At 40.6% G+C, this 12,645-nt stretch overlaps 1 protein-coding gene across 2 annotated transcripts in view; it reads right to left on the reverse strand.

Annotated features, from left to right (window-relative positions):
* fat2 (FAT atypical cadherin 2) overlaps window positions 1-12,645 on the reverse strand; it is a 74,297-nt gene that overhangs the window by 19,992 nt on the left and 41,660 nt on the right. For both annotated transcript variants that reach the window (XM_061292125.1, XM_061292048.1), the window contains exons 16-20: window positions 7,120-7,331; window positions 5,201-5,341; window positions 4,383-4,526; window positions 2,852-3,049; window positions 592-1,192 (exon numbers count right to left, since the gene is read on the reverse strand). In XM_061292125.1, coding sequence (XP_061148109.1) covers window positions 592-1,192; window positions 2,852-3,049; window positions 4,383-4,526; window positions 5,201-5,341; window positions 7,120-7,331 — 1,296 coding nt within the window. The remainder of the gene's footprint in view (window positions 1-591; window positions 1,193-2,851; window positions 3,050-4,382; window positions 4,527-5,200; window positions 5,342-7,119; window positions 7,332-12,645) is intronic.

Here is a 12,645-nt window from a genome sequence, read left to right on the forward strand (position 1 = left end):
AATGACTCAACAGTTTAATCTTTGGTAAGGATGTATTCACACCAGAAAGGTCCTTTGGTCAGCGATGGGAAATTCAGGTCCATAAATTGCAAACCCTGCTGTAGTTTGGCTTTAGCCATAGCGGTTTCTACTCAGGCAGGTAAACGAGCTTGAGAATGAGCATCCTACCTGCTTATTGAGTAGAAACACCTGTAACTGAAGCTAAACTGGCAGGGTTCGTATTGTTTGGACCTGGATTTCCTATCTTTGCCTTTGCTTTGTTTGGTCCGGAGCTGGACCAAATGCACATTTTTTTGTTTGTTTGGTGCAGTTTGCAATTACTACTTTTTGCAAGTGAGCTATACACATTCATGCATGTAACCTTTAGTGCTCCCATTTAACATAAATGACCAAGGCAGCATACAGAGCACAAACCAATACATGGAAATACTACACTTTGGATTCCGGCTCATATTTGTGCATTTATTAGAGCAAGACCACCTCATAAAGTGGGTCTCGGTCCAGTTGTTCCACACCAGAATTCATTTAAAGTGGACCAAATAGCACAGGTGTAAATACACCCTATGAAACAGACATTAGCAGAATCATCACCTGCTAGTCTGTTGGTTGGTAGCGACTGGACCAGTCCACTCTGAGGCCTCCAGACCAGCAGAACCTCCAAAGCCTGGGTGTCAGGAATCATCTGGAGGCTGGCAAGGTGCAGCTCTTGCCGGGGAAATGTCAGAGCTTGAGCCAGGCTGCGCTGAAGGCCTCGCCAGTGATCTGCCAGAAACTCCTCAGAAGAAATCATGGGCAGTCGCAAGGTCAAGCCGGAGTCCAGCGCCCTCTGTGTGGCCAACCAGACGTGGACTTTCACCAATGTCCAGATGCTGAATCTGCCATCTGTTATGCTGACGTTGAGTGCGTAGGTACTCTCCTCCAGGCTTTTGTCCACCCAGATTTTACCAGTGGCCCTGTCCATAGAGAAGTGGTGCCCGGCGGGCTCCTCGGAGACCAGCGTGTAGGCCAGCACATCCTGCGGGTCCTGGTCGGAGGCATGGAGCCGGCCGATGAGGTGCTTGGCAAAAAAACCACCCACGTTGGTGATGAAGACCTCCAGGGGTACCACGGAGGGTGAGTACTTGCTCTGCTCAGTGACGTTGATGGTGACCACACAGATGGAGGAGAGTGGAGGGTGGCCGCTGTCCGTCACCTTTGAGAAAATAATATCACAATATTACACAGAATGATTAACAAAGGGCAGGGGGAAAAAAAGCCCACCCGCTCTCCTTCCAGCCCACAAGTCCTCTCTGATCTCCTGCCTTGCCTTAAAACTTCTCAACCAGAAAACCATCATCCTTAGCACATTCAACAAGATTCATCAGGATATTCTGCCATCAGACCAACCAACCAACCAACCAACCCTTTCAATTACAACAGAAGCATAACGGCACAACTAGGATAAGCTTTTTGAACAGAACTCTCCTAAATGGACAATGTACATTCACACAGTCATAACACATTTTGCAAAATAATTTGCAAGAAATTGTCACATCATTCTTTTTCAATCCATTCACTTTTCCATAACATTTCCTTTTTAAAGCCACATACCCCTCGACCTTTCATGCTTTTTCTCGGTGCATGTGTCATGTGACGAGTGTTGTGTACATGATGCATCACACGGTGACTTGTTCATAATGATTCTTATAATTTGTCTTATCAAGCAACGGATTGTTCCTGCTTGAAAGCACTTTTTGTTGTGGATGGAGATCACAATCAAAATTGAAAATGAAGCAATTTGGAAGCAAATGTCAATCAAGCACTGTTATAGTTGCCAGGAAAATATGTGAAGGTTCAAGGTTTCTCAACCATCCCCAAAGCTTAAGCCCCTTTCTCAGCCTGTGCTCACTATCTGAGCTCAATTTCAAGCTTCAGGGCAAACGCATGAATTATGCACATGTTTGTTTTTTACTCTTTATTAAACTGGTGAAAATTCCCCCCAGGTTTTATTTTTATTTTTATTTTTTTTTTTGTCTTTACAATTTGTCAATAGTGGGTATTTTCTTCACAATTAAGGCTGCAATATAAAATGTGAAACACTGAATACTTTAGGAATGCATAGTATCTAAATTTAAATGTGATATCTGAGCATTCATTTAACATACAGAATGAAATGTGAAATTAATAAAACCATGTTTTCAGTTTTGAAACGATGCTCTGATTTCGTTTTAAAGACCTTCGAGCCAGAATTTAGCGAGTGACAGTCGGGCCCATCCTTTGGAAAATGAATGATCTGCTCCGATGTACTCTCATGATAAAGAGTCAATAAATCAATGCTTCGCCAGTAGGGTGAGGCTTTGAGGTTTTGCCCGCCTGATTGCAGATTGTGATGATTTTGTTCTGACCCGTGATCTCACTGCATCACTTGCGTGCATCTCAAATATCTTGAATATGCCTTGTATGTTGTGCTGAATGTTAATGCTGCTTTAACTGTTGCAAATGAACCTTTTGTCACCTTTTGGAGCACTCCGTCACACCTGGGTAAAGTTAAATGAATGCCGCAACTGGTCGGGTCAGCTGTCTTTTGGGAGCCTGATGCCCGTCCAACAATGACTGTACGCTCATTAGTAGTGTGGAGACAGACGCCCTCATGGCCCCTTATCATCAACATTATCATCATCACCATCACCATCACCAACTTCCCAACTGAGTGGGCTTGACATAGTGTGACATATTATTATAGCAGATGTAATATGTGTAAGACCTAAGTAAATACTGAAGCAGCTGAAACGTGGCATAGAAGACATTAAAATACCTTTTTCTCCCAATAAATAAGTAATATATGGCAAGGCCAACTTTTTTCTAATCTTGCCTGAATCTTGAGGCGATGTTGTGTTCGGCTCGTCCTCCTGAGCGGTGCCGCCAGTGACAGAAGACCGCCCTGATCCACATGGAAGCGCTGGTCCTCGTTGCCGCTGACAATGTGGAAGGAGAATGGTGGTCCATTGCGGGGTGTGTCTTTATCGGTAACCAGCAGCTGCAGGATGCCGCTGCCCACCGCCTCGCTCTCCTGTGGAAAAGAAAACAGTGGAATTAATTGCTGACCAAAGTTAGCATATCATTAACAAAACTTAAAAAATCATGAAATTGAAATAGTGCTGCTTTTAAAAAAACAAAAACTACCAAATGAAACTTTACATTTACAAAACTAACCATCGTCACCTTTCTTGGGCGCTTTGAGTATAGGCTTAAGTATCGCATTGGCCCGAATATAAGACAGTGTTTTTGAATGAGGCAAAATAACATGCTTTTTCTCTAGAATATTTTGTTATAATCATTGGTTTCAGATATACTGTAATTATTTTCTGTATAAAAATTAATTTTGGTGTTCAAAAAGTATTTTTTCAAGCTTGTGTCAGGAGCCACTTAAATCTTACGTGACAGCTTGCATGGCTAAAAGTGGCAGGCGGACAAGTAATTCTTTATCTGTCTTCTTGAGGGGATGAGGCAGCTAATGGCTTGAATGGCGTTGCTGTCCCTATCAGAGGTGTCTAGGCATGCAATTGAATTTTAATGTCATCTGATGAAACAGTTTTGGCTAACACGGAAGCCCCTATCAAATGAAGATTCTGCAAACTTGCAGAACCACAACAGAAAAACTACCCAGCAAAGGCGATATATGTATTTTATTTGCTGTTCACACAGCACCACTGCATCCAGATGACATATAAAAATTGCTCAGAACGTGACAGCATTAGGAGTGAGCATCTGGTATTAAACCTCACATTTTTGTCCTTATTGTACGGACACCACCGTAACCTCCTTTCTGTTTCTGTGCTTTTCAATTACGATTACGCCATTATGCTCCTAGTAAAAAAAACTGGTGCCCTGTTAATGCTGATACAATATGCAAAATACCATTGCCGTACTTCTGGTTAGTATTGATAGCCATAATTTTAAAACCAATAGATATTTAAATAAAAGGTGGCGCAGCACATATGGACAGATAACAATACACACAGGCATTTATTCTTTTTCCTATGCTATATCTTACTGAGTAAGTAGAAGTACTGGTTTACTGTGCAACACAGTAAATTGGATTATTGCAGCAAGTTTAAATTCTACTGAATTGTTCTTCTATGATTTTATAAAGTAAGATTTTTTATTGAGTGCTATTTTCCCTGACTGAAGAACAGGAGGCAGGGTGAAACATGGAATGGTATTTCCATTCTCTTGAATGGGGAAAAAGGATTTGCAAGTGGTTTGAGTTACAAGCATGGCCATGGAATGAATGACACATTTGTCTGACTAAGTTCCCGTATCAACAGAGGATGGGAGAAGTTATTGTCTGGTGTTTAGTATGTTGTTGCTTTTTTCTTCAGCTTTTTGAATGGTGGTCTAACCTGTAACAGGAGACTCTGCTGGATCTGGGAGAAAAGAGGTGGATTGTCATTGGCGTCGGCAACAGTGATGGTGACGAGGACGGCGGACAAAAGTGGTGGATCGCCTTCGTCAGCTGCCTGGACCGTCAGGGAGTAATGAGGATGCTGGACAGACAGACACATATAAAATGATTTTATTGCACCTAATTACTGGTCTTACGCTCAATTTGATCATTTACACTTTTGCAATCGTTTTTTTAATGGTCCCTTTCATATTGTCATGACTTGCACGTTTTAGATAGACTGAGTTGTTTTTCTCATTGGATCGCAAAAGATGGACTCTCTCCCATAAGAAGATCAAAGACAGGAAGATCATTAAAGGAATTCATCATGACAAGTTTGACGCCGTTTGTTAAAATTATTTGGGAGGGCTATTTCATCCTAAAACGTTATGAAAAGTCGCAAAAAAAAAAATCTAATTTTTAAGCAACGAAGATCATAATTTTTCGCTTGGATATGGATAGAATATAAAAGATGAAAACAAATGATCAATCTAAAATATTAATATAAATCATGACGACTGACCGTCACTTTTCCATACACAATATAAATGCTTTATTTTCTGATGTTATGGCATGGCATCGCCAAAAGATCAGTCATTGATCACGTCAGTAAATGCATTTCCCATTTTTGCATAATATGATTATAAAAATAAATAAAACCCACCCCACAATGAAATTTGAGAAAGATCAAATAAAAGGGTGCATGACACTTTTCACTGTGTCTGGTAAATGACAATGATATGCCGGGATGTATGACAGCACATATGCCTCACTGACCTCCTCCCGGTCCAGGCCAGCACAAACGCTGATCTCGCCGCTTCGAGGGTCAATGGCAAATTGGCGCAGAGGGTCGCCGCTCACGATGGAGTAACGCAGCAGGTTGTTGCTGGGTGGACCATCGCGATCGCTGGCCGTAACCTTTTGGAGAGGGGTGAAGGACATTAGACTAGAGCAGGGGTCGTCAAGCATTCAACCAATCTCTTGGTCTCCCTATGAAAATTGTCTTTGACTGATTCATACATGAATACAAACATCAATATTACACATACTAGACACATCACATATATTACCATAGACACCCTGTAAAATGAATTCTGAAACTTTTTCTACATACTGTACATTAACATGTTTGAGGATAATTGCTGAAATTAAGCAAAAAATGACACGTAATTATTGTGGAGCTATGGTGTGAAACAAATTTTCATTATTTCATTTTCAATTTTGTCAGCATAAGAAAAACCTGATGGGAAGGACTTTGGCCACACAGAGGATTGAAGTGAACATGTTTTTGTGGCTCAAACATGTGTGAGCATAAATAGACCAAGTAGCATAAATTTTTCCAGGGGATAGTAGAAATCTTTCATGGACAGTGGCGAGAGCAGGGCGTGGTTCAGCGGCGTTTGACGCCACAATTTAAATACCTGGCATCTTTTTAATCATTGATTTGGGCAGTGTTGTTAACAACACAACTGAGGTCTCATATTTGGAGACGCTGATTCTCATCCTAACCACTTCACACTTCATTTGCGAACCACTTTAGTGAGAGTTTATTGAAGAGTGTGGCTTAAACCCAAAGAACCACATAATCTGCAAAAAGTTAAGATGCAATTCTGACGTCACCAAACCAGAACCCCTCAATGTCTCCAGAAAGTCTGATGTATTTTTCTGGCTTTCTCATCTTTAAGACCAGTGCACGCAATGTCGTTTGGTATGTCGTCACCATCTCCCCTTGCTATTTCCCCATCCCCAATACTAATGCTGCTAAAAATGGATATTTTCAGCCTGAAATTGATATTTTTTTTTTATGTTTTATGAGGAGAGAACAATGTCGGCCGAAGGTGTGCAAAAGCGCTGAAGGTGTGCAGCAAAGAATCGTCAGCAGAAAACTGTCAAATAGGACTGTGTGATTACACTGCCATCAGCAAGTCATTGAGCTGTGTTATTGCCGCCTTATCTCCCTCACGGTATCCGACGTGATGGCTCACACAGGATAAGTACACCTCTTGCACGTCATGACTATGTGTAAAAAAAAAAAAGGGAGCTATTGCAGTTGAAACTGCCTGCCGTGTTTGTCGGTGCATCGTACTCACGCCTTAGTTGTTGTATAATGTACGGTACAGTGGACCCCTGCTATTCACGAAGGCTAGGGACCGAACTGACTCATAGATCGTGAAAATCCACATATAATTGACAGTCTTTACCACCCGAAATTCTTGAAAAAACAAGTGTTTTTCACGAAGAACGGCTACGAAAGAAAGAAAAATAGATCCAATCCAAAAATCCAATGTAACTTCTAAAAATATTCTTTAGTAAAATCCAGTAATAGGTGAAAGAGTCTTTCGCAGTCCACTGTAATGCAATACATAATACATCATATTGTTCACAACATGTCAGGACATCACATTAAAGATCCTGAAAGACAAAGGTATGTACGTATGTATGTATGTATGTATGGAATGTATTACTTATTAAATAGAGGAAAATCTCATCTTATCATACTTCAAAAGCAGTCTGCTGCTCTTAGCACAATAAGCGATAAAATAACTACTAAAGTGAGGCCTAGTTTCTTTCTAACTTATAGCAAGCTAAGCGAATGAAGACAGCTACATGCTCCCTGTAGCAACGTGCACATACGTTGAATTAGAATTTAGTATATATGATTGTTCTGCAAGTGTGTTGATGTTCTACAGGTGTACCTTGATCACCAGGCTTCCTGGGGCTTGCTCTTCAGATATCTCAGCACTGTAGTCACCGCGGGAAAAGATGGGAGCATTGTCGTTGATGTCGCTTACGTTGACCACCACAATGGTGACATCGGCCAGTGATGACCTCCCCCGGCTGCCCTCCACCGACAGGTAAAACACCCGAGACACCTCGAAGTCCAGCGGGGCGGCTAGGGTCAGCCCACCTGTAGACATATTTAGACTAGTAAGTATTTTTGAAAAAAACTCATTTTATTTTTGTATACAATTGGTAACACCTCTTCATAATTGAGAATGGAGGAATTAATTCATGCACAATTCATTCTACAGCACACATTGAGGGACCCCTTCATTAAAGTCCAGGTCTTTGGTTCTCAAGAAACAAGTTCCACTTGCCCCTGGGTGGGACACAAAGAAGAGCAACCATAAAGCCTGGTTTACAGTGACTGACAAATCTGTCAATCTATCAATATTATGCTAATCCTCAGAATAGTTCAAAGCATGGATTCAGTGTAATGCCCAGAATATTCTGCTCTCTGAGGCTCAGGTGACGACAGTAGAGATACTAGAGTAGACCATTAGCCAGTCCCTCATGAGACGGCTGTGGCTTCCCTTGTTCTTGAGAAGCATTGCCCTACATGCTTGAACCACCGAGCCTCTTTAGCGGCTTAACAGAGTTAATCAACCGCGGCAGAGAGGTGATGATGTACAAGTACCTCAGGGGAGGTTCTTGAGGACGCCGTTATTGGTTACGCCATGACCAAGTCCTTAGGTCATTGGCAGAATCCATCCATTCAGTGATCCAGAACAGAAAGTCTCAGGTCACTCCCAAGAAAGCTCAAGCTTTCATCAGATTACATGAGAAAAGTCAACATCAGACCCAATGGGGTGATGCTGTTGGAACAGACAGTCCCCTGGGATGACCATATCGAGGAGGTGAACCAGCGCAAGAGAGAAAAAAAATCTGAGCTCATTGCTGAATGCGGCAGTAATGGCTGAAAAGCCCAACACGAGGAGTGTTGTTATTGGAAGCCCGCTTTAGTTTTGATCTAGTCTTTGTGTCAAGATGTCATTTTGGTTTTTATTAGTTTGAGTCAGGTTCATACTCTTTTTAGTCTAGTCAGGTTTTTGACTAAAAGTCTGAGTATTTAAACAAAATAGCATCACAATGCCCCCGAAAACCTTTTTGGTGTGTGACGGCCGCAGCTCCCTTCCCGGTCGACTATTATCTTTCAACGTGAAACAGGGTGCCTCTGCATACTGAGCATTTTTCACATGGGGCGACAGACGCAATCATCACTTGAGAATGGATGAATGCCTGAATCAGTTGCCGTGTTCATTTACCCCCTCAATAAGTCGAGCTGTCGTGCCATCGCGCCGGATGAACCCTTAAGGGACAATCAATCGATGATTTTCTCCATTTTGTATGATTATTATTGCTCTCGTGGGATTCATCTTCATCTCAGTTGTGTATGTTCATGTCTTGACTGACTGACCTATTGATGCTGCGTGGAAAAACTACCAAATACAAACACACATAATTGTTACTTTTTGGGCCAGTGATACAACAGTGAAACAAATGGACATGCTATTAACGTATTCCAGCCATTCCCCTCAAAAAACAAAAATTGTTGGTGGCCTAATGTGTAATTTTTTATTTCCAAAGAATTGTTCACTTGTTGCCAAGGAGCTCCTTTTGTAAAATGAGGTTTGTTGACGTCACTGCTAACATAAAGCACTCGCATCTCAAAATTTCAAAGCAAAACATCGGGTGAAGACCAGCTTGTATCTTGAAAAATATCAGAGCAGCACTATACAAAAGTGTTCTTGCTCAGATCATAAATGCTGAGGAGAGGCTAACCACAAGGCTCTGCAATGTTTGGGGTGGTGCAGTGTGGGCAAGGCCTCCCGTTGCTCCTGTCCTTATAAAATATTCAAATTATTTGTGCTTGTTTCTATTTTTTTTCCTTCTTGGTTTTCTGCTTATTTCTTCGCCTATGTCTATTCCTCTCAAGGAGGTTTCTCGCTCTTATTAACACCCATCAGTTTCCCCCTAGATAAAACAATTGCATTTGCCGCACAGATTTGTGTTGTTGTTGCACGGCGGCACAGAAGCTGTTTGCGCATGCTGTTTTATTAAACACACATGCATACACACACTTTTATGCAGCACAGTGAGTTGTGGTTAACAAGGCCTTCCTCAAAAAAGGCCTTCCTCAAACATTCTAAGTGCGTATTATGATGATTGAAGACACTAAATTATCTATAGATCTGTAATTGATTAGCAAGCAGTCCAGGGTATAGCCTGATTCTCGCCCACAGTCAACTAGATAATGCTCCAGTTTACCCACAAACCTTATGAGGAGAAGCAATATAGGAAATTGATGAAATTCCTTTAAATAACAGTAAAGGCACACCTCTCAATGTTGGTTAATGAGAGAAGCAGGTTTGAGCTTTAATAAAGACTTGCTATACAACTTCAAGCATTGAAATGGAAGAAGTGTGAAAAGTGCTTGCCACTTAAAGAATCAAATCATATTATACACCGCTCCCCTTTTGTTCCTTGAGGGCATTACACAATTATTTTATGTAAAATGGTGTAGCCTGTTATTGTTTACATGCCGGTCTCTGCGGGATGCACAGAGGGTTGTTTTTCATATTGCAATGTGGAATTATTAAATTTGTGCAGGAAGCGTCACACGCGCTCTCTCCATTTGCAAGTTGACGATGAGAGAAAAATGTAGTGAAGTAACGTGCCGATGGTCAATTCATTAGGCATGAGTTGCGCTATGCATATTGTGGACATTTTCCTAACTTTGTGGATCATTTTTCGCTTTCCTTTTTATTTCTATTGAGCAAAGTGGCAGTTATGAATGATGCTTGAGAGGAGCCATCATATTGATATATGACACCTGCATCTCATGGGCCTTTTTATTTCAACAAATACAATCTTTGTTTTTGCAAAGATGAATAAAATCTTGATTAAATAAATTTGTACTCTCATATAATTATAACTTTTAAAAATGAATCATTATAGTCATAAGCTTACAAATGTTTTCTCTCGAAAATAGGCACCTCTTTAATTGTTCCTGATTTTAGATGTGTTCAATTGATCTTACATTTATAATGGGGTCATTGAAAAAAAAAATGGGCCCATCCATAAGATATACCCTGGTTTGTGTTTTTGATTTTAACCACTTGATTGCCGTGGTTACGACAACAAAAACTTAGCATCAGAACAAGCTCACTGCATTCATGTCGCCACATTGTATTAAGACATTTGACAATCAATCAAAAACCTTCCTCCTCCTCCTCCCCGAGGTTGAACTTTGTTGAGTTCAGTCAGATGAACATCTTGCTCTTCTTGTATATGATCTCATAAATAAATATCTGACGGTTTTCTCGCCAAAAGTCATTGAGATTCCCACCAATGCTTAGTTTTATTCCTGGTGCTCAAACTTCTTATCGCTGCATCTGCACTTTCCAAACTTGATGCTTGCCCCCAGATAATGGGTGCAAGAGCGTAGAGTGGTGATCGATGAGGCTGGCTGACTTTTAAAGATTTTTTCGAGAGCAAACGTAAGAAATCTTCCGAAGGGCATCGGGTCCAAACACCAAACTCAAAGCTTGACTCAAAGTCCACGATGAGTTGAAGTTCAAAACAATAAAACATTTAGTTCTAGGACCAGAGAAGGACTTTTGATTGATTCGAGGCACGAATACAGATGCAGCAAGACAACAACATAAACAATAAACCAACATTTGGACCATGAATGCTTCATAATGTCAGAGAAGCATTGTTGGATTTTAATGAAAAAAAAAACACATTTATATATAATTATATTTATGCTACTTTGAGTTCAATAGTTTTGTCAAGTTCTGACTTTGTTGAGGTAACTTAGTAGTGTTTCTTGTTTTATGGAGTGCAGTAAACGTCACCACCATGCTTTACCCACAGTAGTAGTGGATTTCAACTCTCCTTTCCCAAAGAAGACTGATCACATTCCCTGCCAATTTTGAGCCTAAAATTTCAGGAGAGCTCCACCTGCTTTCCCCCCATTTCATCATCCAGTTATCCCGCTTCATTCCTTTCTTGATACTAATATCTTAAAAGTCATTGGGACACCGGTGACTTTGTTATCATAGTTCTTGCTCCTGTCCAATCACTTTACTTTCTCTCCAGAGTATTTCTAAATTCACAGCCAAACTGGCAAAATGGACACTGCTGCTTCAAACCAAACTGGCAGACTTAATGTCTTTTCAGGCATGGCTTCCTTTTTGTAAGTGTACTCATGATGAACATGTCAAAGAAATTGTTGCTATGCAAAATTTGGTTTAGGGGTTGAATTATCATTTTCTTTTACTTCTAACTGGCACAAATCAATAAAAATGACCCATGAAATAGACTTTCAAAACAACATGGCAGACTTCCTGTCTTTTTAGCCAGAGCTTTTCGAGAATTTTTCTGGGTCTTCTCATTCGTGACTTGCTAACCAAACTTGAGAATGGAAAATGGCTTTGGTGTGTGTGTGTGTGTGCGTGTGTGCGTGCGTGCGTCGAGGCAAAATAGAATAAGCCGTCTGAGGCTAAAATGGACACAATTGTGTATCTTTTCAGGCATAGCTCATTGAGATTTTATTTGGTAGTATGTCTAATCATGACATAATCATCAAATCCCCATTGCTGAATGAAACTGGTGTCTTATTTCTTATTGGTTTTGATTTATTTATTTTAAATGTGATTGGACGCAACGAGGCTAATTAAATGTAACATTTGAGTTTTAAACCAAAACGTCTCCTCTATAATCTTGGGCATGGTTTCCAGAGACGTTTTTGTGGGTCTTGTCATGATACGCACGATGCCTACCCAATTTATGTTCCCAAGAGAAACTGGCTTCAAACCCTGAATTCAAAGACTTAGAAGCAAAGCACTACACGCGTGTATGTGACTTAAGTGTTTCAATTTTTCTTTGTCTTCTTTTGCCACACTTCAAAAGAAGAGCAACATTATGCAATCATTTATCAAAGTTAACGTTAGAAAATCAAAATAAAACGGTTGTTTAAAAAACCTGATTGTAATCACTGCTGTAGGCTATGTTGCACATTAGAACTTAACAGTAGCATATCAATAAATATTACACACTGACTTATTAGAATAAATCAATGAGCCTAAACATGAGAGCAGACGCAACCCGCGGCTGCCTTTGGGGGATAAATTGGATTCTGGCGTGAATTACTTGTTTTTCTGCCTTGCAGCAGCTTGGCTCCGAAAACAGGCAACTTTACTGTTCACCAAAGAACTCATGTCAGAAAGATGTTTTTTCTCCCCAAACAACATTTTTGTGCCGTCCATCTTTCTACTATTACGTTCAAAATGTTCAACCTTGTTCCTGAAGCTTGTTTACAAGAACTGTTCATGTCATGTACCATGCAGTGGGAAGTTTGGCTGCAGACAGATACATCTGCTTGAAGCGAATTAAGACTGTCCGCCGTTTTTTAACAAAATGCGACCAACCTTATT

Source organism: Syngnathus typhle, linkage group LG1 (genome assembly GCF_033458585.1).
Source record: "Syngnathus typhle isolate RoL2023-S1 ecotype Sweden linkage group LG1, RoL_Styp_1.0, whole genome shotgun sequence".
Classification (NCBI taxonomy): Eukaryota; Metazoa; Chordata; class Actinopteri; order Syngnathiformes; family Syngnathidae; genus Syngnathus; species Syngnathus typhle.